General features: G+C 42.0%; 2 protein-coding genes across 6 annotated transcripts; one reads left to right on the forward strand and one right to left on the reverse strand.

Moving 5' to 3' along the window:
- Positions 1 to 2,793: 2,793 nt before the first annotated feature.
- Positions 2,794 to 7,875, forward strand: LOC135488043 (zinc finger protein 408-like). Of its 2 annotated transcripts, XM_064772421.1 has the most exons (4): positions 2,794 to 2,917; positions 3,484 to 3,958; positions 4,149 to 5,213; positions 6,109 to 7,875. In XM_064772421.1, the coding sequence occupies exons 2-4, from the start codon at positions 3,503 to 3,505 to the stop codon at positions 6,826 to 6,828; spliced, it is 2,241 nt and encodes a 746-aa protein (XP_064628491.1). In that variant the 5' UTR covers positions 2,794 to 2,917; positions 3,484 to 3,502; the 3' UTR covers positions 6,829 to 7,875. The 2 variants fall into 2 exon arrangements, with proteins under 2 accessions (XP_064628491.1, XP_064628492.1); XM_064772422.1 differs by lacking the exon at positions 6,109 to 7,875 and having other exon boundaries at positions 4,149 to 5,541.
- A 136-nt stretch (positions 7,876 to 8,011) lies between these two features.
- Positions 8,012 to 23,204, reverse strand: LOC135488646 (xaa-Pro aminopeptidase 1-like). Of its 4 annotated transcripts, XM_064773291.1 has the most exons (20): positions 23,112 to 23,204; positions 21,442 to 21,590; positions 20,345 to 20,461; positions 19,886 to 19,946; positions 19,483 to 19,587; positions 18,977 to 19,201; positions 18,444 to 18,542; positions 17,790 to 17,871; positions 17,591 to 17,699; positions 13,631 to 13,747; positions 13,035 to 13,121; positions 12,641 to 12,753; positions 12,037 to 12,186; positions 11,692 to 11,752; positions 11,215 to 11,284; positions 10,589 to 10,693; positions 10,269 to 10,346; positions 9,937 to 10,013; positions 9,420 to 9,536; positions 8,012 to 9,288 (listed from the first exon to the last, which is right to left on the reverse strand). In XM_064773291.1, the coding sequence occupies exons 1-20, from the start codon at positions 23,161 to 23,163 to the stop codon at positions 9,076 to 9,078; spliced, it is 2,187 nt and encodes a 728-aa protein (XP_064629361.1). In that variant the 5' UTR covers positions 23,164 to 23,204; the 3' UTR covers positions 8,012 to 9,075. The 4 variants fall into 4 exon arrangements, with proteins under 4 accessions (XP_064629361.1, XP_064629364.1, XP_064629363.1 ...); XM_064773294.1 differs by lacking the exons at positions 17,591 to 17,699; positions 17,790 to 17,871; positions 18,444 to 18,542; ... (4 more) ...; positions 21,442 to 21,590; positions 23,112 to 23,204 and adding exons at positions 14,741 to 15,214; positions 15,942 to 16,192; positions 16,840 to 16,871; XM_064773293.1 differs by lacking the exons at positions 17,591 to 17,699; positions 17,790 to 17,871; positions 18,444 to 18,542; ... (4 more) ...; positions 21,442 to 21,590; positions 23,112 to 23,204 and adding exons at positions 14,741 to 15,214; positions 15,942 to 16,327; positions 16,732 to 16,780.
- Between the last annotated feature and the right edge of the window lie 471 nt (positions 23,205 to 23,675).

Genomic DNA, 23,675 nt, shown 5'->3' on the forward strand with positions numbered 1-23,675 from the left:
AGAAAGGCATAGTGTAAATGTACATGGAGTTTTAGATAAAAGCATTTGCTAGTCTTTATTCATATCACCCATTGTGTCGACAGGCTCAAGCCAGTTGAGAGTTGTACTTTAAACTAGGCACTACCACAGAAAGCCCAGCTGACCAGATGGAGAAGACACAAAAGTAGCTCTCTCATCATTGGACCATTGCCACAGTCACAGCCTCCCTCTACCTCCACCATAGACACCAGTTTCCCTGCATTTATTTGGTGCAACAGTGATAGCCCAGATAGGAAGACAAACAGGATGACAAAATCGGGCTGCTGGGAGAGTCTACTCTATGGTACTCTGCTATCTGACCAAGGTGCTCAATCCATGACCATGCCAAAGTGGGAATAGATTTCCAGTAACAACAGGTCCCCCGCCCGGATCATTTCTCAAACTAAAAGAATCTAAAAGCTGAACATGCTGAATCAACAACCAATCAGGAGATCAGTGGCACAGTGGTTTAAGTGCTAGGCTCATAGATAGTCATGAATGTGATTCTGTTTCGTTTCATATTATTAAGCAAGACACTCTACCCAAAACTGCCTTTTTCTATCTCTTTTGAGCAAAATGTAAAATTGTGGTCCCTTGTTGGCCTTCCTGGTGTCTTGGCCCCAAGGCAAGGGCTGGCAAAGTACGCAACCAAGTGATGGTACTCTGACTGGCCGAAAAGAGGGTATCTGGGCCTAACAACCTGCAAAAACAATAAGGCTGACCAAAAATGACTGTCTCGGATATTTCTTTAAATCTTCCTAATTACCATCATTACTAACAACATGAATAACTGGCAATAATCTCCTACATTCCTTTCTTACTATCATTCACCCAAACAGGGCCGTATTTAACTTTTTTGTCCAGGGGGGGCAGTGGGATAGATCGCCGAAAGGCGATCTGCATGCGCCGCAGGCGCATCCCCCGGAAAAATTTGAAAATAAAAGGTCTGAAATGGCATTTTCCTGGCATTTGGAAGTGTGAATCAATAGTATTTTTACTCTAAAAAAGGACCACTTTTATGAGAAAGAAGACTAGGGATTTTACTATATGACTTGTATGAAACTCCTCTGTCAGAATAGAAGACTAGGGTCAGGGCACTGGACTGGTCAGATTATAAGGGTTGCACCCGAGTTGATAACATCTGCTATCCATATGCTGCTATCATGCTGGTAAAGCTATGGCTAAGATTAGTTTGTCTTTTTATTACTGTCTGAAATTTTTTTTTTCAACATTTATTGCACAGGTGGGGCAGCTGCCCCCCCTGCCCCCCCTCTAAATACGGCCCTGCCAAAGGCAAAGCCCAGGCCAAAGACATGGAATGTTCATGGGATGATGTCATGTAATACGCCACAACCACATGGCAGCCCCCAGAACTGTTCAGGTTCTGTATGTATCCTAAATACGAACTGATTACCAGCCGAGGTGATCTTGTAATAAAAATCATATTCAATTCGGAAAAAATTTGTTCACATCTGAGGTTAAAGCAAAATGAACAGCACCTGGCTGGCTTCACAGTGGGTAGAAACCATGGTTTCAAAATGCACGAGGTGATACTTTGATCCATGCTTCACATGCTTCCAAGATACCAAAGGGTCTAAAAGAGTAAGAATACTAACTTCCACAGGCCCTACAATACACAATGCAGTAGGTAATAGAAACGCTGAGGGAGTATGACGGTGATTACCAGGACTTCAGAGTCTGGTGGCTTTTGCTTGTGCGCCATCTGGGGGGGATGTGCATGAACTGTGATGTCCTGTAGGGAGTGTGATGCCGTTTATAGACATCATAAGGGGTTAATATATGACCTTGAGCCCCGTTTGGTCATGTGGAAGCTTAGATTGAGAACAGCGCCTTCTGTTCTGTCACCAACCCGGTGCAACATAGACTATACATCCCACACCACCAACATCCAAGTAAGAGATCGGTTCAACCAGTACATCGGGCATCACGACAGCCTCCTAACCGTTGCCAAGAAGAATAAGCTGGGGGTGGTTCGGGGTGTCACGAGAGCCAAGGGAACACTAGCAAATACCACCTTGTAGGGCACAGTGGAGGGGAGCTACCGACATAGCCGTCCAAAGAGAATTTGGATTGATGACGCACGTGACGCACTGGACTGGAAGAAAGACCAGGGACCTGATCCATCTCGCCGAGGACAGAACCGTGTGGTGTCGCATCGTTAACAGCTTAGGGTCGCCCCAATGACCGCATGACTGCGGGACATGATGATGTCATTGATGATGATGAATCCACATCTCTCGGATGACCACAGTCACTTGAGTTTACATCGTTTATCACCAGTATGAATCCATATTCGATTCCTCAGATGATCACATTAACCTGAGTTCCCATTGAATGGTTTATCACCAGTATGAATCCTGGCTAACAGAAGCCCAAGGCAGGGACCCCCCCCCCCCCCCCCAGACCCCCTTCACAAATCCTACAGGGGGTCGTCCCTTTTTAAAAAATCTAAAACTGTTAACTACTATAGGGTGGCCCAGAATTATTTTCCCTTACACAATGGATACGCAATAGAATTCTACAAACTCGCCCCAGTGCCAAAATTTAAGGAACGAAATCAGCGCCTCAGTGTCAAGATTGTAGAATTCTATTGTGCAAGAGAAAATAATTCTGGGGCACCCTGTAGTAACCAAATCCACGCGCGCATTTAGGAACTCTTGAACGGTGGCGTCACCTGTTATTACTAGAAGAACTCCGACATCCCTCAATGTGTGTATCGAGGATGTGACAAATCGCGACGTGGCGCGTGTTATGTTTTTGAATGCGCCTAACGTTAATTGTCCAATTTTGTCTCCCCGGCCCTGTTGGAATGATACTGATAGATGCTCAGTCGTTGGTAAATCGATAAAACCAAGATTTTAAGAGCTATCATACTAAGGTGAGTAAAATGAGATGATAAATGAAGAAAATACTACTTTTCATGTCATTACAATACATAGGGGCCTACATGTATACTACATACATAGGCCTAGTGCATGGGTGGTGGTGAAAACGGAAATATAGTCTCTCGCATCAAATTCCATTACAAATACAAATGCCTGCGGGTGAAATAGGCCTATACTTCCTGTGAACAGGCCACTTATCCAGACCCGCAAACTCTTTAAGCCAATAATTCCCCCCGAAACCTAGGGGCAAAGCCTAGGCCGGCTATGGATGGATGCTGATTAACCAGCAGAGGATGAGGGGGAGAGCCAAAGCCCCCATGGCCACATTTATTGACCTTAAGTTGCGCCGAATAATGTTGTTTTGCCCCCCCCAAGCCAAGACAAAAAAGCGAGCTACCTGATAGCCCCCTGGCCCTGCATGTGGTCTCCTGACAGATAACGATTAAGTGATACAGCCAAAGCAAAATATTGGCCACACTAAAAACTGTTTGTTTTCCTGTCTTCTCTATCATCACATCCACACTTACAGTTCCATTTACCACTAATGATCCTTTTTCAGTTGGTTTAATGCATACAACATGGCCACCACTGGGCGTCTGCGGTCCATGGTAGAAGACGTCAAAGTCAAAGGGGAGCATTTCCAGTCAATCCTTCAGCACTACTCGGCTGAACTCATTGCCATATCTATTGCGACAGAGTCAATAGAAAATGTTTTGGAGGCTAAGAACTCGGAAATATGTCACCTCCAGGACACCCTGCGTGGAAAAAACAAGGCTTTGGCAGCATTGAAGCAACAGCAGAAAATGACAGAACTTATGTTCATCGACGAAAAAATTGATTTGAGAGCAAAGTTTGTTGAAGAGCAAAGGGGTTTACAGGCACAATTGTCTGCTGCACAGATGGAGAATCAGAACCTTAAGAGTGAATTGTCTGCTGCACTCGCGGTCGTAAATGCCCAGGACAGAACCCTTGGGACAGTCTTGCACGTTGTGAAAAGGGAAGATGTGCCGGAGGATGGTAAGCAAATTTCGCAGGTGAGTGTGTCAGTCATGTGTTTCGAAGTGCATATTTATAGGGAGACTGGAGGCAGCCATATGACTGTCTCCGAGTACATGTAGGTCAGTACTTATCTCACTTGTATGATGGCAGTTTTTTATCACTGAGACCATATTTCTTTCACACTCACAGTCAAGAAAGTACATGTTTTTCCTCTTTTTATTACAGTGTTCCATTGTCCAATCATCACCACCTCCAGCCACCCAAAGCTGTAACACTTTGCCTGAATTCGTTGTGTTGAATGAAGAAGCCGGACAGAGACTTTCGGCCATGAAAAAAGAGCTGGGAAGTTCTGTTAGTCATCTGCAGATGACATCTGAAGATCTAAGTTCAGACCATCCTGGATGTAGCTCTGCTGCATTGACATCTGAGGAGAAAGTTGTCCTTACTGACCCAAGCAATAACATCTCGCGTAATGATGTTACCAACACCTCAGCTGTTGCACTGCCAAATACAATGACTGGCTCTTCTGATGCAAGTGACCCAGCCCTTCGAAACCAGCCTGTGATGAAAACTGTGCCTGGCATGCCTGTTGTGATCCTACCTGTACCCTTACCAGTAAATGATGAGACAACCCAGCCACCTACTCAGTCACATGCGATATCGAACATGTCCGAAATGGCCGTGCCTCATAAAAGTAATCTCAGAAATGTTTTCAGAACTCTGATTTCGGAATTAAATTCTTCAACCTCGGAAGATTTTGGCTTTGACCCTGAATCCAGTACTGATGGAGGCAGTGAAATCTCGAGCACACAACCTCAGACAAACAAATCAACGACAAGGCTGAGTTATGATCTAAAGACTTGTTCAGTTGTCCTGGAACGATGTGAAATCGATCCCTCTTGCGATGTGCAATCATTGAACGCCGACAGTCATTCCAATCAACCAGTTCCAGTTGTGTCAAGTGAAGAACAAGTTGGTTCGCATGATGAGGTCATTGATCCTAGTGAGTTTTCGAGTAGTGATCATCGTGAGGGAGGGACAGAGGATTTGGTAAATTCGGACACGGCTTACGGACCAGAATTTGATGATTCAGATCAATCTGACCCTTCTTGGCTGTCCCCTCCAACTCGCAACCCTGTACTATCGCATGGATGTGAACCTGCTAGAAAGACACAGCGACAAGGCCTATCAAAGCGAGCTCTTTCTGAGAGTCCATCGAAGAGACCATCAGTGAGCAAGAGAGCTCCCTCTGCTGCAGCTGGCTCGGCCGCCCAAGCCGAGAGGCAAAAGGTAAACCTGCGATAGGTAGCTTCAAAACTATCCAAATTATTCCAATCATTTTGAATTTCCTGGTGATATTTGATAATGATTGAACATGGTATAAACTGTGCAGACAGTCGCAACACAGCTCTTGGTGAGTCTTGCATGGCTATTTGTATAGGAGCCAAGCAGCTGAATATCATGTATTGTTAGAAGCAGCACTTTAAATTGCTATCGGTAGTTCACAAGCTTATCAATCAAGATCATATGTATTGTTAGTCGTCGGGCAGGAAGACTAGTATAGGACTTGTGTTTGATTGATTAGCCCAAGTTGTAAATTAGCCTAAATTCATTATGATGACACCTCGTGATGTTAGTGCAGGTTGGGTTAGAAAACTATTGCACATGAATAAATCATTCATTCATTCATTCTGGTCTCATTTTGTTGGTAATATATATGTGATTGAGCCAAAAACTTCAGCCAAACACTTGATGTTGTACACAGTACAAAATGAGGTCCTGGATGTGTTTTAAGTATTTAACAGGATAGTTGTAGGATCAAAAAGTGATGCCTGCCTGCTGTTTGTTTATAGAAGGGATATGGATCAAATGTAGAGGAAACTGCATTATTATGATAGCATCCTGCAACACCCAGAATGCGAAATATTGAATGATGTGTCTTTCTGGAGACTCGATGAATTAGCCAATAATCGAATTCAACTGAAAGATCGTCCCACTGAGGTAATGGATGATGATGGTCCCATGACATCCCTGTCTGCAGAAATAGAATCCAATCTCAGGTCCTATGGTTGTCGGGTGAGGGGCCCATTGCACCAATGAACATTGCAAATGGAAACGTACGTGAGTGATCCTGAAGCTAACTACTTTCTTGATTTCACAAGTTATCTGTGTTGTGTCTTTCCAGGAACTTGATGGATCTTTCAGTTATCAAATTGAGCAGGAAGATCGTCCCAGTGGGGTAATAAGAGATGATGGTACCATAAACTTAGGAAGAGAGTCCAATCGCAGCACCTATGATTGTCAAAGATGTGGAAAGAACTTTTTACGGAGAGATCATTTCACTGTACACATGTTAACCCGCTGTGGCTGGTTTGAGAAAAAATTTGCAGGACAGAATGTCAAAACCAATACGTGTGAAAAACCTTTCGAATGTACAGTCTGTATGAAGCCTTTCCCATGCATGTTGAAGTTAATTGAACACATTAAAATTCACACTGATGAAGCTTTCAGATGTCAACACTGTAACAAGGCTTTTCCGCGCAAGTACCAATTGATAAATCATGTTAAAACTCATATGCCTACCAGGGAAAAACAACATACATGCCAAAGGTGTGTGAAGTCTTTCTGTACAAAGGCCAGCTTGATGGCGCATCTTCGAATCCACACTGGTGAAAAACCTCATCAATGTCCACACTGTGAGAAGGCCTTCTTTCAGGTAGGTAACTTGAGAGGGCATGTTAGAAGAATTCACACAGGTATAAAGTCTTTCACGTGTACTTTGTGCAAGAAGGGATTTTCCCATGAGCGTGATCTGAAGAGACATGTATTTGGAGTACACCGGGTGGAAAACCTTATAAATGTTCACACTGTAAGAGAGAATTATCTGACAAAGGCAGCGTATTGAAACATATCAAAGACCACACTCTTAAAATATATTACGCATGTCAACACTGTAAGATGGTTATCTCCGACAAAAGGAGTGTTGTTAAACATGGAAGAATCCACTCTTGTGAAAACCTTATTAATGTTGACACTGTATGAAGGCTTTCTCACAGTGATGTAACCTGTTAGGACTCCATCAGCAGAGAGAAATCAAATTCAAGTAATATTGGTGCGAGAGAGCATTTACAAACGAGGGAGAGTTGATAAGGGGTGTTCCAATCCACATTGTTATAGATCCTTACAATAGGCCGCATTGTAGGAAAGCCTTCTTTTTCAAAGGCCACGGGACAGATGGTGAGATCTATCCAGGTAGTTTAATCCCATAGGAATGTCCTCCCAGCTGGCCAGTGGCTAATCTGTTAATTATCTGATGAGCAAGCTATTGATGGTTTGTCTTTATATGTTCAACTGACTTTTATTTCAGGACATACATTCCCCCAGGTAGAGAAAGGGTGGGGAATTTGCTTGACTCTGTATGAATTTACGCTTTTGTTGCTGAATTAGGTATAATATTCTTTTTAATATTATTAGTATATTAATATTATTTCAATCTAGATTTTTTTAAACTTGTAGATGTCAAGATTGAATTTTGGTCAATGATGCCTATGGGCTTTAAAAAAACCCTTTCACGATTGTATTAACTGAGACACTGAGAAGGATCTTTGACGAGCACGGCTCGACCAATTTGTCAGTTGCCCAATATCTTAATCAAATAACATTAATGTCCTGGACCAAATTAACTGTGTTTTTATGACAAAGTTCGACTCAAACATGTCAAAGCGACAATAAATGTAGTTGGCTCTATTTTAGCAAGTTTTCGTTGGTGTTATTGAATCAAGTCCATAGTCTTGGAGTGTGTCTGCCTGGGTTGGAAAGAATGCCTTTTTTTCGACAATTTATGCCAGACTGGGCATTATCATCGAATATGGAGTACAGTGCATCATTATCAGAAGTGACAATACTGGGCGTGGGTCTACTAGTCTTTGATGTATGCACTGATAAGAATTAAGAAAAGAACGCAATCGATTCTTCAAATGTCAATATATTTTCTTAAAAATATATAATATATATTATGCTTGATTGCTTTATTGATTGATCATACAAATATCAAAACAAAGTCTTACATTACAAATTTGTCAGCATATTCGAACAGAGGGGATAAAACCCTGCAAACAGCTCGTGAAACCAATTGCCCCTCATCACAATCTGAAACGAATGAGGACAAGTCGGAGATGCCACACCCAATGCAATTGTCGGATTTCTCAAAATGACTTAAAACGAAAGTAGGCCTCCCCTATTCTCGGACAGGAGGCCGGGCATGAGCTGTGGCCTAATAAAAGTAATATACACCACAAAAACACCAAAATAAGTAGGAATTATTGACTTAAATCTGTCAATATTTATCTATAGCATCACTAGGAAACCATTTTAACTCGGGTTTCGAAGGAATTATAACAGTAGAGGTCTTTAAGTTGAACGACGGGTGAGACAGTGGACGACAGGGGTGCACCCTTCATCACTGCTTCAGATTTAGTCGACTGCTTCAAACACATATTTCTCCGACAATGGACAGAACCTCTAGGCTTATGATACATAATTTTGATCCTGACATCTTGTGCTTCCTCTTATACCCGCTTGTCAATTCACAAGCACATTAAATCCGCCCTATACGGATAAAAGGTATCATCGAAATTGGAGGTGCCCTTCCTCGGGTAGCAGACGATGGCTTGCGCCTCTGACGTTGTGGTCGTCGTTGAGACATTCTGTCTTTTATTGCGTTCACTCAATTTCATTGAACTTTCTTGATTTAATTACCTTCCTATGTCTCAATTTCTTATTTTTGAAGAGAAGATATAGAACGAAAAACTGTAGTTAGTTTAATCTGTCTTTTATTGCACTAACGTAAATGTATGTTCACTTATATTTCATTTCACATTTGCATGTACAGTAGTAGGCCTACACTACAGTACTATCTGAACGTCAAAGGGAGAGATGTTTACATCTAATTTTTCTATTGCCGGTGAAAGTGGAGATGATATTATAGTAGGCCCATATGTACATGTTTATGCAGGTCTGCTAGCTCTAATCTCGGATCAGTGTTAGATTCGTTCATCCTGAAAGCACCTATGATTCGGGCAGCAATCCTATGTGTGTAAGGACAATGACATGATACACCATATATAAAACGCCTTTATTTAAAATATGTGTACTACAAGACAGCTAATAAACTCCAGGTTAATATGAAACACAATTCAAATATTCTTGTGAAGACACTTGCAGCCGACGATTGACAGTTCCGTTCCTCTAGTATTGGTTCCGTCTTCGTCATTAACCAATCATATGCCAGTTTTTTCCCCTGGTTCCAGAGCACTGTGCCAATTCTAAACCTACACTGGCGGTTGTACTCATTTAGCCATGTGATCTGAAGAAGAAAGGAAAGAAGTCCAAACAAACTGCAACGGGTTAAAAAAATTGACAAAAATCATGAAGCAGTTTCATACAGATTTAACGAGGCAACAGTAAACCATCCCTTCTATACTATTAATACCTCACCTGTTGTGGACTTAACATTTTAAAGTTGATCATTTTTGGCTCAAAAGGAATGAATGATATTGTCTCGAATCTGTAGAACTGTTGGGTGTGGGTGGTGTAGTCGCGATCTGCAAGCGTCTGAAATAAGGCAGAGCAGTGATCGTAGAACAAAGGTTAAACAGTATAATAAAATCCTCCAATCTACCACCCACTATGTCAGCATGCACTAAGATCTGAGCTATTGGGTGGATTCCACAATGATGGTAATAACCTGTCCTCAAACACTATTTTGCAACTGGCAACAAAAATCTTAGTTGTCTAATGAGCAATTAGAAGGGGACGTGTATGGACAAAGAGGGACTTCAAGGAAAAGTTCGGTTGGGAAAATGAGTCACATCACAATCACATTAGCAACAAAAGGGAACGTATAGAAGTAAACGGAGTTTTTTTTAATCACCACCACTTTGATCCCTTACGATTTGATTTTTCTCTCCCATCCACGACTGGCTTTAGTGTATACTAATCCTCAGGCACTCACCTGATTGACTGCTTGAGTGACCATAACCACTGACTCAAGTCGGATACCAAACTTCCCCAGCCTGTAGTATCCCGGTTCTGTAAGGATGAGCGACACCAAGATATCAACATTAGTGAGTTACTTCTCCCCTTGGAGTAACCAGCCTAAAAAGTTATCTGAATGCAAAATGATATTTTTGATGACAATTTAGATATACATGTACATGTAATAGCATTGGAAATACCTGTAATAAACATGTTGGTTTAGGCTCTTTTATAGAATAAACGGTCGTTCCTGCCTCCAGCACAGCATATATCATGATATAAGGAAAACATACACATTCATGCACTTACCGATAGTTTGGAAAATTCCTTCTTCAAAAAATCTTGTGTTGATAAAATCAGTTAGGCTTATATCTAAATTGACCGGCCCTGCAAGAGGAAAAGCGCATTATAACGGCACCTTCCTTCGGCAGGGATGGAATTTCATTCAACAACCAGGACAGAAGAGGGACAGAAAGTGCTAAATGTATTTTGAGGTTTTTCGACGTCTTAGAGATTTAGAGTTGTAAGTTAAAACAGTAACAATAATCGTGAAGGTATACACGTACATGTCTGTAGATGGATTTAGGGGGAATGCCCCCCAAGCGTATTCGAGTAAAAGGAATTCTAACCTTCGTGAATATGGAGAAAGTGACCTATACCGTGACCAACCCCGTGCCAGAAATCATAACCTCCCTCCCACAGGTATCGTCGAGCAACGAAAGCGAGTTCTCGTCCTGAAAGGTGACCATATATATTATTGTAATTTTTTCTGATTACGTGGTCGGTAATTGTAGGAAGGGTATCTCTGGATATTCTGCAGCATCTTTTTGCCAGCGATCTACGGGGCATTGAATTAGTAAATTAAAAGGACTTCAAACTAATGTACCGGTTGCGGGTCAGAATAGACTTGCCAGAATTGTGCCTTCTCCCCCTTTAGACATGCCGGTCTACCGTCGTTGTGCGTACAGCCTTGACTATAGTATTGACATTCACTGCCGGAAGTCGGCATGCCTTTAAAAGTACTTTTGGTCAAAAGTTTCCGCCGAATCCATTGCGGCCTGTAATCGGCATATTGATCTGACTCCACTACATGTCCAAAAACTTACGAATGAGTTCAAGTTTAAAAACATTACAGGAAACAGAGTGTAATACTTCATTTCATACATAAAAACAATATATACAGGAAGCACAGTTTTTAATATTCAGTTGGTCCTTCTCAGACGGAATTTGTCATTTTTGTTTAAAGTCGTCTTACCGTAGGTCCCTGGAATGAATATCGTTGATGCTACGTCAATGGAACCCATGAGAATCCTTGTATATGTGTCCTGAAGTATGGAGACGATGGTACATGTATCTGTACATGTACTATGATCATCGATAGGATAGTGCAATGTACATGTACTCGATACTTAAAAGAGCCTGGGTCCAAATGTTACTTTCCAATCAGCAGCATCATCTTGTCTTAGTTTAAAGTAGATGACACTGAGCACTGGAAATGGATTTCAGTTCGATTCTTAATCAATTATGTATGAAGCGAAAGAGGAGAATGTAAACCCTTCTCCGGCGAAAGGTATGGAATCTATATGAGCAACAAGAAAGTAACGTGTATGGAAAAATACGAGTCGACGCATTTGATAACAGCCAAGTACGCTTTGTGTCGGCTATCATTGATGCCCTTTCTAAATAAAACATCTGTGCTATGTTTCTTGTTCGTTGCTTGCTAAATGCTTACAATCTCAATATCGCTTGGTGTCCCGAAGTGGAGGGTCCGAGTGACATCAATAGTGCCATCCCTGAAATATTAAAAAAAACCTGTAGGAGGGTTTTGAAAAGTACTAGTATTCTAAAACGCACTAGTTACACTGTATGTTTGACGTTTGAAGTTTGAAGTTTGAAGTGATTTAGAATTGAAATTGATATAATATATCGCTGTCCGCGCGTAATAGTTGTCTGACCAAACGCCGCTCGGGCGGGGCTGTTATTTCATTTTAGCTCCCCTCTCGTCGTTTGGTGAGACAACCAATACCTACAGTTTGGTGTCAATTTCTTAAACCAAATACAGAGAATGGAGACTTACAGATACTGGCCGCCCGAGTCCACCAAGTACACTTCTTCAGTGGTGATAGGTTTGTCAGAGTCATTATTAACCTGGTAATGAATGATGGCTGCATGCTCTCCCACGGCCGACACTGTCTCGAAGGACGCACCCATATTCAGTGGAAGACGTCTGGAAAAAGTAGCTGACAAAATAGAAGGATTTTAAATGGGAACGATGAGACTACTTCTCATCATGAACTCTTGATCAGAAGGTGTGTAATGCAAAAATGCATAACAACCGCCAAGCATTTTCCTAATGCTCTTTCATATCGGAGTACATCTTCATTTTACAGTATATAATCTATTGGCTCCAAGTAGATTGTGACTAACTTGTAACATGCTATTATCACAATTACCGCCAGCGGAAGCGGAACCATTATAGTGTCTGTGAGTGTTTATGTGTGCCAGTGTTCTCTCCAAAAGAGCAGGCCCCAACTGGTTTTCGTTTGGTTAGTCGTCACGTTATTGGTGAAAAGGAATACCATAATGAAAACACTGAAATAGATTAAGTCTGAAGCTGTCATTTTGCTGGGATTTCGACAATACATGGTTTCGGAAAGTTGTTTCCACAAACAGGGTCTAACCTTCTGTATTTCAGTAATTCTTTGGCTGCCGTCATCTCCGTCCACGTAATGCCAGATTTGACTTCCCTCTCCAACCGAGACATGAAGTCAACGAACGCCACTGCGTCCCTCAACTGCAACGCAAGGAGCGCGCTGTCAGTTGCGATGCACAGGTGCAAGATTAATAGGGAATCGACGCCCGCAGGCCAGGCGGTGAAGCTGAACATGGCCCATGTAGTACATAAATACCGTATCGTGGTTGCTTGCGGAGGAAAACAATTCTTTCCAATGACTTACTTTTAAATGTAATGTCGTTACACGTATCTGTAATCACGACTTCTCTTAGAAGTGTCGTACATATATCTCACTCTCGAAGAGCAGGAGGGGTGATACTTTTGGCGAGAACGGTACTCACGTAGGCTTTTTTCATACCGGCCTGCTCCACTTCGTTCTTCACACATTTCATAAATGACACAGGATTCAACTCCTCATGGACCTTTTGCTGTAATGTATAGCACCTTATGTATACATCTAATCACTGCTAAGTCATTCGTATTTGTCTTTTGTTTTGAAGAATCTAAAGGCTGCGTAGGCTATACATTCCGTAGTTGGATATTGAATTTCACCGAATGGATCACCAGTAATGACCACAGGTAATTACGAACGGCGTACTGGTGGTCCAGAAAAAGTAGTAATGCTGTTTCTTTTGTTTTGACGAATCTGTAGGCTTTTGTAGGCTACCTTCCGAAGTTGGATATTGAATTTCACCAAATGAATCTTCCGGTATATATACGCTGTTCGTAATTACAGATGGTCCAGAAAAATAGAAATTCAGTTGTACACAATGCCGTTATAAAGTGCCGTTATAATGTATATGAACCTGCTGCAGAAACGATTTCAATTTTTTGACGAACGGATGTACTCATTATTGGACAGAGAGAGTTTTGCTATTAGTGTTGAAGCGGTTTCTAGTATCCGTTGTATTGGTAAGTGGAACAGTCTTGCTCTCACCTCGCCAATGGCCAGCATGATGCCCGCATTATTGACGGCGTCTATCCACACGAACTGCACCTCGGGGTCAGTGGAGAGCCTCTTGACATCTTCCAGGAATGTTCCGTACTCCTCAACCTTAAAGGGAAAAGCATGGCGTGAGGTATATGTGGGTTTAAATTCCAATAAATCAATGTCTTTGAGTCTTCAGAAAAGCGGCACAAGAGCGGGTTGAATTAGACCGGGTCTGACCGCTTACACTGATCTCGGTGAACCCCTTTTATCGCGAGCCCTAAGTTCCATGTTGTAGGGCGTATATCATAAGTGGACTTCTTCAGTGGCAGTTGCATACTTTAGATATATAGCACGTTGCACGAAACTTAATGTAAAAATGACGCCATTTTCTCCAAAGATGAGGTAACACTGAATGCTGTGTTTCTAAACCTCGTTTTGCGCCATTTAATTATTCTGACTCCGCCGTAACGCACTTACGACATCCTCTTCGAGATTGCTCTGTGAGTGTGAATGATTGCGTTTACTAATTTGAACATTTTCAACTACCAGAATATAAACAATAGCTCTCCTAAAAGTCCTCTTTTTTGTCGCGGCCGACTCAAACCTGCCATCAGTGTGAAACACTTGGCCAATGGAATTAAATGTAAAATCCCTCAGATCGAAATTTGACCTCTTACCAAGTAGCTTGATCACGAAATGAAAACACTCAATACCAACAAATTTACTCTGCAATTCAAACGCAAGCGAAAATGAAAGTGGTCGAAAAGCTGCAATGAACATCATTCCGTTGTGACTTAGCCTGCATATCCCAAGAAATCGCTTTTTTGGGGAAGGACACGCTAACTTTATTCGAGATTTTTCTCCCTCCGCTACGCTGAAACGGTAAACCAGTAGATTCATCTGCCTGGGTCTGCGCATTTGTTTAACCATTGCAAAGAAATTCTGCGACAGTAATACAAAAGCATTTTTCGTCTGTGGCGTATGAGATACAAAATACACAGAACCATTAGTCAAATAAAAACAACGTTTCGTCTTATTTTTCAAGTCTACATGTAAATGTACATCATATATGATCAGATTTAGACCAATTCCGGGCGTAGAACACGTAAAATATACCTTCATCTGTTTTTTAAAGACTTGTGCCATAACGCTTCGGGCTTTCTTCCGCCTATCTGAAGACCTACATATTCGCCATTGAGATTTTCCATTACCTTCCAACCTCCAATTGATGATGCGACCCGTTTTCGTATTAAAAGCGACTAACTTGCTAAATTTGCCTATTATCGCTAAAATAAAAGGCGACGCTAAGGCCTGAATTGTGTAAATGTTTCGCAATGGAACGGTCGAGTTGTGGGACAATTTAAATGAGCTCGTGAATTTGTCATAAGTATGTACTACTACTATAGCAACTGGACCATGATGACGAGTGTCTGATTCAGCAGCAGAAAGTGGACTAGTTTTTATAGTTCTTTCTGAAGATACAATATGAGGCGGGCAATTATCATCGTAGAACACTAGACTCGGCCATTTCAATCGTATGGGAGGTACTATCTTCACTACACCCCCCACCCTGTATCGCAGGAATCTACTCTTCAAGAAGAAAAGGTAATTTATTATGGTTGCATAAATGATAAACTATTGAATAAGTTCCGTTTCAATTTTCTTGACGTCTCTACGATCTCCTTATGTGGAAGCCGGGGAAGAATGAAATGATCGATCAGGGCCGTAGCTAGCTTTTTGGTCGGGGGGGGGGGGGGGCGCACTGACACTTTTTGAAACTTTTCGGCCCAAATCACTTTTTCACATTTTTTATGTTCTTTAGGGGTACATTTGGCCCCTGTACCCCAGCTAGCTACACTCATGATTTGGGAGTCAGGACGTTATAGTGCGAATTTAAGTGTTTCTGGGAAGTACAAACCTAAAACCTCTCGAACTACGATACATTGACAGTTATGTCACTTTATCAACAGAACTCACATGTAAATTCACTGGTTGTTAAAGCTTATTTGTTGATGAATAATCAAAAAAAGCACCCCCCCCCGAACGTCAGAAGAATATTTGCATTAATATCAAGGCTGATGTCGTCGGATAGTTATTAATTTGGACTAACTCTGGTTGCACCGACTTGGTTTCACTTTAAATGGTAATGCTGAATTCCTAGTTGGTGACCAGGGCCATGTGAATTCTCAAGGCTTGTGGTCGCATTCACAACTTGGTCTCACTCCACCATAACGAAAGAACGGACTCAAACGGTGTTGTGACTGCGATCGCCCTTGATTCGTCAAGACCACCAATTAACATGATATACATTACATACCTTTTTAATAAATTTTCGACATTTTCTGCTATATTTCATATGCAAAATTCCTACACTGCTTGCCAATTCCCAGCTCAGTTCGCAATTTAAATTGGTATCTGAACTGCCCACAACAAACATTGTACACGAATTGTCCAAGACGCAGAACAGAGCGCATTTTAAATCTGAAACCGCGAACAATGCCGTGTTTGCGTACAGAAAAGCATATCCAGTCATATGCAGTTTAAAGTTTGTGGTGGATCGAGAGTCATCTACATTATTAAGTAAAGTTTTCTGACAAGGCTTCCATTCTCTTCCTTGACCTTGCGTCATGGCGGCGTGAGGGTCAAGGTCAGCTATGAAAGCCGCTTCTTTCAAAGCTTTAGACTCCCGGGGTTGACTCCCAACTTCATGAACAGATATGATACGTTGCAAAGCTTGCCAATTTTCATTAAATTCGGACGACCGCGGCATTTCAATTCTAACTAAAACCAGGGCACATGTACACATTACTGCTTTGGGGTAATGTACAAATGCCCAAAGTTCAGTCGACGTATCAATACTCGCGTGGTCGTGCAATCTGGTCGTCCTGACAAAGGGCTTACTGTATGTAGCGCAATATTACGCTACAATATTCGAATTTCACCCCTTTCCCCCCAAAATGTGGCCTTTCCCGGATATAATGAATATGGCATTGATTGTGACAAACTCAGCTCCTGTCGACACTGAAAGAATGTTCGTGTGGTACTGAACTCCGTTAGTTTCAAAGATAAAAAAAGTGCAAAACATTCTTTTTCTTTTTCGAAATTACATGTATCATGAAATCGACGTCGAAGAGTGCTATTAACGCCACACTCAAGCATTCCCCAACACTCGATGGACTATTTGAAAACGATCACTAAACACAATTATAACAAACCATCCGATTAACGGCGAATGGACGAATTCGATATTGATCTACGTATTAAGGAGCGGGTCACTTGATTTTTCGAATAAATCCTCCCTAAATAAAAACAAATGAATCCTGAATAAAGTGCAGTAGTCAGCAATCGAAACTTGGAGCATTGTGTCAGTGTAGTTCTCAAAATCAGTCATCGAAACTCTATCGTACAGAAAAAATGAGACTGTTTCATAACCCGAGGCGATTTTAACACACGGTGAATTGGCTTTGTCATGTTTGGAAAACTCGCGGACTTCAATACAATTATTCTCACAACATTTAATCGTGTTTTATTTTACTTGCATTGTCTAAAAAGACATCTACGCTATATGTGTATTGGTCGATATTGATAGACTGACTTTGCCATCACAGTCAAATGATGAACCTCTGGGATGAATTTTAACAACCAAGTGCGAGAGAACATCTACTTTGATTTCAAAGTGAAACTTTCGCTCTCTGACACAATTTGAAAACGTCAGTGAAAGAAGGCGGACATGGGCCATTTTTGTGAAAACAATGAATTAACATAGATTAAAACAAAGTTTGTAACATTCTCCTGATATGATGGTAGTACCATAAAGGGTGACATGGCCAATAGGCCAATAAACCAGTGAACTTTGCTGTCCTGACGCATTTTCCTTTAGCCACAGTATGGTTTCTCGCATATTCTCTCGAAATGAAAAAGGCCACTTTTAATGACCACCTTGCACAAGCATACTCTGTTACTCACCGAGACGCAGTATGTTGACTTTGGGTCTTTACATTTTCCGTCATCGCTCAGGTTCAGATGTTTGACAACATCGTCTGTCAGCTTGTATACCCGGTTTTTGATGTAAAGTCTGAAAAAGGATTGGAAACAGAGTGATTTGCGGCGACACATGAAAATGAACTGTAAAAATTGCGGTTGTTGGACGATAAACTTAGCTTACCTTATTCTTTCCAGTTCAATGATGGCAAACGATAGGAATGTTGGGCTGTATTCATAGTCGTAGCCTCGAAGGTTGAACAACCCTTCAAATAAAAAAGGTTGATTGGGGTGGGCTTAATGGTTCCGAATCCTACTCAACCTGCAACTTCAGCCAACTCTTCAATCGCGTACGTACTGACCATGGCGATGTGGTGGGTGTCGTGTCCAAAGACAGTTTTAAACCAAAACGTACGGCGAAGACAGAGTGTGTCAACGACGACCACAACGTCAGAGGCGCAAGCCATCGTCTGCTACCGGAGGAAGAGGTCCTCAAATTTCGATGATACATTTTATCCGTATAGGGCGGATTTAATGTGCTTATGAATTGACAAGCGGGTATAAGAGGAAGTACAAAATTTGTACCAATCAACTATCAGTCATCAATCAAGCAATAAAGTATAACTGATGGAAATATAAAGACATTAGAGAGAATAAGATTGCGTTATTATCAGTGCAAGACCAGTAGACCCGCGCCCGGTATCGCCATTGGGGCGATAACAGTGGGGGCAGTGCACATCCACGGACGAACATGTATACAACTTATGATTAGTAAATAGGCAACATGCTGCTCTACACTTCAGCTTCCCGAGTCGACTGATAGAATGAATTTACTTACATGCAATATCATCAAGTGTGTTCAGAACAACTGCACTCACATCACTTCTTAACTTCATCTCCTTTCGCACTTGCTTTACCTTTGACTGCCAAGTCCGACCTGAAACAAAGAACGTTCAGATCTGACCAATATTATCAAATGATAACATCAAACTTTGGTGGTCTATCCAAAGCATTATTACATGTACATGTACACTTTACCTTTACTAGCACAGTATCTTCCTCATTCCCTACCACTCAATAATATTTCATCATCACACATACATTCATCTCTACCTCATCTCCGTTCACTTGTTGACACGAGGTTGTCATCCATTTTTGCTGACATGTTATGAGATTAAAAAAAGGTTTAATGGCTTTGTTGCTTCTTAAACAAAAAGGGAAAAGAAACCTGCTTAGCCTGCGTCAGGCACTGGTAACCGTAGTTATGATTCCAGATGTAGATCAAACCTGGTGCAAGAATGGATCCTTGAGGGACGCGAATACTCAGTTCACCTTATATTAACGCACGACGGTACATGTGTGTATATATACCTGCATACTTAATGTCATGAACCAACAGTGGTGTCCTTGGTTCGGGGTCTGTTTCATTCCTGATAACATCCACCAGGTTCTCATGCACTGGGACGGGAATGAGTCCCCCATCCAGTAGCACGCTGCTGTATTCCTGAATATCGTTATAACTGAGGGCCAGAGGGTCGAACCCAACCTTGCCACCTTCCCCAATGCGACTCAAGAAACTTCCAACACTCAGCGACCCTACATCAGAAACAGAATGTTAATCAAATTGAAATTGCGAAAACGTTAAAGAACATGTACATGGTCCCAAAAAGGTGATAGGTTGACATAAGTGCGCGACACGTTATATAGAGAGACAGTGACCCAGTTTCTCGACACTATACCTCTAACAGTTATATGCGGGGGCGTTTGCGACGTGTAAATGTACATAAGTACTTTTTTAAACGATGATAAAGAACATAAAATTGAAAATTAATATAAAATTCCATTTTCCAAGATGGCGAAATTTTTCCTCAACTTACCGGGTCGCCTGATCTGCCAGTTACATGGAATCTGTTGGTCAGCATTCGGGATTCCGTATGCAAAGAAGACGCTGTACATTTTAGTCACAATAACAAGGACACTTTCTGAAAAGACAAAGCAACCATTGATGTAGAAGTCACCAGTTTATTCCTGTCTGAGGATCGATCGGGCAGATTCCCAAGGGGAACAACACAGATTCCTAAAATCGACTACGATCGACAATAGGATAGCACTACCCCAACGTCTTATTTAGTAGGCCTAAGGTTAGGTATGTTGAGCGTTGCATGGTCAACAAATCCCAATGATATTGGATTCAGTCTGCCAAAAAGCACTTTCTGACAGAAAAATGAATGTATAATCTTGTTTTGCACTAACAGTGCAGGGGAATAATGTTTTCGTTACCCTCACTACTGTAACCAGAGAGATAGTTGGCTCGTCTGTCGTATGGTCGTAGTTGTTCGTCCTGGAGTTAGAGAGGTAATCACAAATGAGGTATGGAACACAGAGTAGTCGGACAAAATATCAGCTCAAGATTTCTGAAACGGTAATATTGGGTCTGACCATAGTGGTGACGAGTCGGTACTAGTAGAATGTGTTTAGATGTGGGTATCAGCATTACGGCTAATTTCACCATACAATGTAATATCTTCAGGATGACTAGACATGATCTTGTAGATCTTTCCGGCATTTTCAAGACTGTGCTGAAAACCTTTCCTGAGGTGCCGGCTCCCGATGTGAGTGTCATCTTGTTTTTTGAAAGCGAACATACATGCATGCCCGAAAGCTGATACATGTATGTTATCGTACACGAAATGCTCTGTCAGCAATTGAAATCAAGTGATGGCAAATCTCAGTACTTACGCTGTGTGCGTCCTTGTTGGTGACCATGTAAGCCCCCAGGCCCTGTAACTCCATCTGTTCACGGAGCATGTCCACCCGCGCCATTGAGATGTTCTGGGCCTTGGTGATCTGTACATTCTAAAAGAAGAGTAGGGCATTCTTTCTGGCCGTTTACTCCCAATACTTCTTTAAAAAAAACTGTATCAGAAAAGGAAATGGTAGACTACTATGCTGTCCATCTCGTCATCCTGATCGTCCTTCCTCTACACGACGAGGCCGGTCCACTCTGCATTCGGAGTGTATGGTAAATGCTGGCCAACTCCAATCTTGTCATATTTAAGTAGGGCTCAGTATCCTCGGTATTGCATCCTGAGAAATCCTGCCAGAAGGACTCATCCACAGCAGACACTGGATTGTTTCTAAAATGGCCGGGTCTATTTGGCAAGCCGCTCGCCAAACAGGCATCTTTTTTTGTTCTGTTTGGAGAGCCGCTTGCCAAACAGCACTAAAAAGCCACCCTGTTCGGCAAGCCGGGCTTGCCAAACAGGGCAAAAATACTACCCTCTTTGGCGAGCCGGAGAGGTTACAACATGTTGGCCAATCAGAGAGCAGTGACGTCATATTCGAATTTATATGCGCATATTTAACAATGGCCGACTTCCCGCTCTCGATTCAATTTCTGTTACCAAACTCGGGTTTTGGTCAATAATCCATGAAGAAGCATGTACATGTACATGACTGTATGGATTTACAAAAAAGTCATAAACGTGATTTAACTGATAAACATGTTAAATGCATTAGTGTGCATTTCTAAAGGCGTTTCACTGTAACTCCGGTGTTGCTGACCGTGTTGCCACAAATGATAATAAGCTCCTGGATGGTTGAATATGCATGAGTTCGGCTCTCCATCTTGGGCAGAAAAAGGCGCTGTTTGGTGAGCCGGGCTTGCCAAATAGTCACTTCCTTCTAAAAATACACTTACTTTGTGCGAGTATACATGTATTTCAAAACGATCCAACGGCCTAAGTGGAAGGACTAGGATTTGATGAGCCAGGACATAAGACCCAACAGGTGGTCCAGGGTCAATCTGTGGCATTAAAATCCTTTATTCAACCTACCTTGCCTTCACACTGTGGCCTTGGGATGGGCAGGAAGCGCTTCTGCCGTCCATTCTCGGTCGGGTCGTCTGCTCTTTCATCACGGGATCTTTGTCTCTTGCCGAATTCTACGGGTCGTCTCAAGACAGGCGGAGAAGCTTTGCACAAACCTGGTGTGGAGTGTGGATTCATAAAAAAAACTTTGATAACATACTCTGAACTTAAATAAGTACCCGTGTTGGTTTATTGTTACATGGATCTCACAAATATATTGAGGTAACAATTGGATGAAGAAACAAACAGTCGGTAGATGCTCTCATCAAAACATCGCACCTGAGTCTGAACCAGAAATGGGAGAGAACGGGAAGCTATCACATGCAGAAATTAACCAATTCATGCTTAACTTCATTATTACGACAAGTTTCATCGACTTGGCAGCACCGTTGGTACATATGATTGCGTATCATTGTACGTTAGAAGCAGGCAAAGTTTGGCTGCACCAGACTCTAGAACTGTGAAAACCATTATACCCGAATGTGGTTTAGAGTTGCCGATCTGTCAAGGTGCCTGGAAAAAGTTTTTAAACTCGCGGTTTTGTGAAGTTTTTACAATTTCAACAAGTCATTAACCTTCTGGGATTCTTTTGCTTCTCTCTCAATGCTGAAACAGGTAGCCTATAGAACAGGAACAGGTTCGCGTGTGATCAGGTAGTTTAATCAGAATTTCACGCCAAATATCGCTCGACGAACTGATATTTATCTGTGGTTTCCAATGTAAACGGCCTGGATTGAGCACTTTGCAAACGCATAGGCACATGAAGAAAGGGTTTATTTACAATATGGCAGTCGTGATGCTTTTCTTAGGCTCTACTGTGATTCGACGATATGGCGATATTTACCATGATCACAGAATCAGGGCTATGAAATAAGCCGATTTCTGCACCGGAAGTGATGGTACGGCACAATTTAGTTTTCTCCATTGCTCCACGAGGGTGAAGTTTCCACATATTCGTTGCCTTAACAAACCTTCTACAGAAACATCTGTTGGCTATATTATCTGTAGTCGTCTCCATTACAAGTCATAGAGACATGTCTTATCTTGGTTCATCCCGAAATTTAGAACGGAATGTTGAAACTTTTCAAAGACATTGTGGGAAAATACACCTGCCAGTCACTCTTGGTATGTACAGCAGTCTGCGCCAAAGATACCATTGCAATCGATGCAGTACTATCAAGGCAAAGCAAACTTCATGAGGCGCCAATCCATGATATTTTATCAAGACGTTATATGGAGGAGCCCAGTTTCAAGTCTTCGGGTGTGAGCCCAATATAAATGTGATTCTGGTATTGAATTTCAAAAATCAGTCGCCTACGTCCGCACATGCAGTTACCCCGGGCTACAATCACATCCGCACAGATTCCAGAATCAACATGAGAAAAGGCTTGCGTTTCTACGCCGCCACTGCTTTAAGAGTGCACCCTGGAACATTCAAGGCGTGATCTTGACTGCAATACTCAAGGAATCAAGGAAATGTCTAAGAGGAGAAACCGGGTTGCGCGAAGACATCATTTCGGCGTCCAGTCTCTAATTTGACATGATAACCTTTACAATTAGGCCCGCAGCCAGTTTCATTAGCAATAAATCACATTAATTGAGCAAGTTAGCATGCCAATTGTCCTCAAAATACTCACATGTTATGAAGATGGCACAGTGCAGTAATCCCACTGCAGTGAAATCAACCATGTTTGCGGTTCGGAAGTAACAATCGGAGGCAAAGATGTGACCACGAGGTCTACGCCAGAAGATAATGATGCTACAGTAGGCTTCCTTTATAGGTGATGGCGATAGGTGCTTAACAGGGCTGATAACGCATAGCGCACCTTAGCTCATCGCCATCTTCTTTTAATTTCACCTGACTTTGATTCGAAGCACCTGCTCTGTTGCTCCATACATTTACATCAAAACACTGATAGACAGAGTAAAGATGAGTTGAAATTAACTTCAAATGTACATTTCACCTGTACCTGAGAAGATTTACCTAGGGATCCGATCTTAATATATTGCTTCTTGGTACTGATGTGTCTTGCAATCTCAAGGTGGAATTGGCATCACCTTCAGCAGCAGGAACAAGCTTGACACGTGGTTCTGATGAATGAGGATTGTGTCGGGTTGGAGATTGAGTAGAGATGCTGCGCGAAGATCCAGGTGAACGTCGAAACTGATCCGCATTCGTCTATTTGGTTTGCAATTGTCAG

Source organism: Lineus longissimus, chromosome 5, assembly GCF_910592395.1.
Source record: "Lineus longissimus chromosome 5, tnLinLong1.2, whole genome shotgun sequence".
Taxonomy (NCBI): domain Eukaryota; kingdom Metazoa; phylum Nemertea; class Pilidiophora; order Heteronemertea; family Lineidae; genus Lineus; species Lineus longissimus.

What these genes read in the sequence shown, in the direction of transcription:
- LOC135488043 (XM_064772421.1), top strand. Translation starts at nt 3,503, where the DNA reads ATGGCCACCACTGGGCGTCTGCGGTCCATGGTAGAAGACGTCAAAGTC. An exon ending in ATGGTAAGCAAATTTCGCAG is followed by an intron (nt 3,959 to 4,148) that starts GTGAGTGTGTCA and finishes TTTTTATTACAG; the next exon opens with TGTTCCATTGTCCAATCATC. An exon ending in CCCAAGCCGAGAGGCAAAAG is followed by an intron (nt 5,214 to 6,108) that starts GTAAACCTGCGA and finishes GTGTCTTTCCAG; the next exon opens with GAACTTGATGGATCTTTCAG.
- LOC135488646 (XM_064773291.1), bottom strand. Translation starts at nt 23,163, where the DNA reads ATGGTTGATTTCACTGCAGTGGGATTACTGCACTGTGCCATCTTCATA. An exon ending in CCAACAAGGACGCACACAGC is followed by an intron (nt 19,947 to 20,344) that starts GTAAGTACTGAG and finishes CTCTAACTCCAG; the next exon opens with GACGAACAACTACGACCATA. An exon ending in AAATGTTAAGTCCACAACAG is followed by an intron (nt 9,289 to 9,419) that starts GTGAGGTATTAA and finishes TTTCTTCTTCAG; the next exon opens with ATCACATGGCTAAATGAGTA.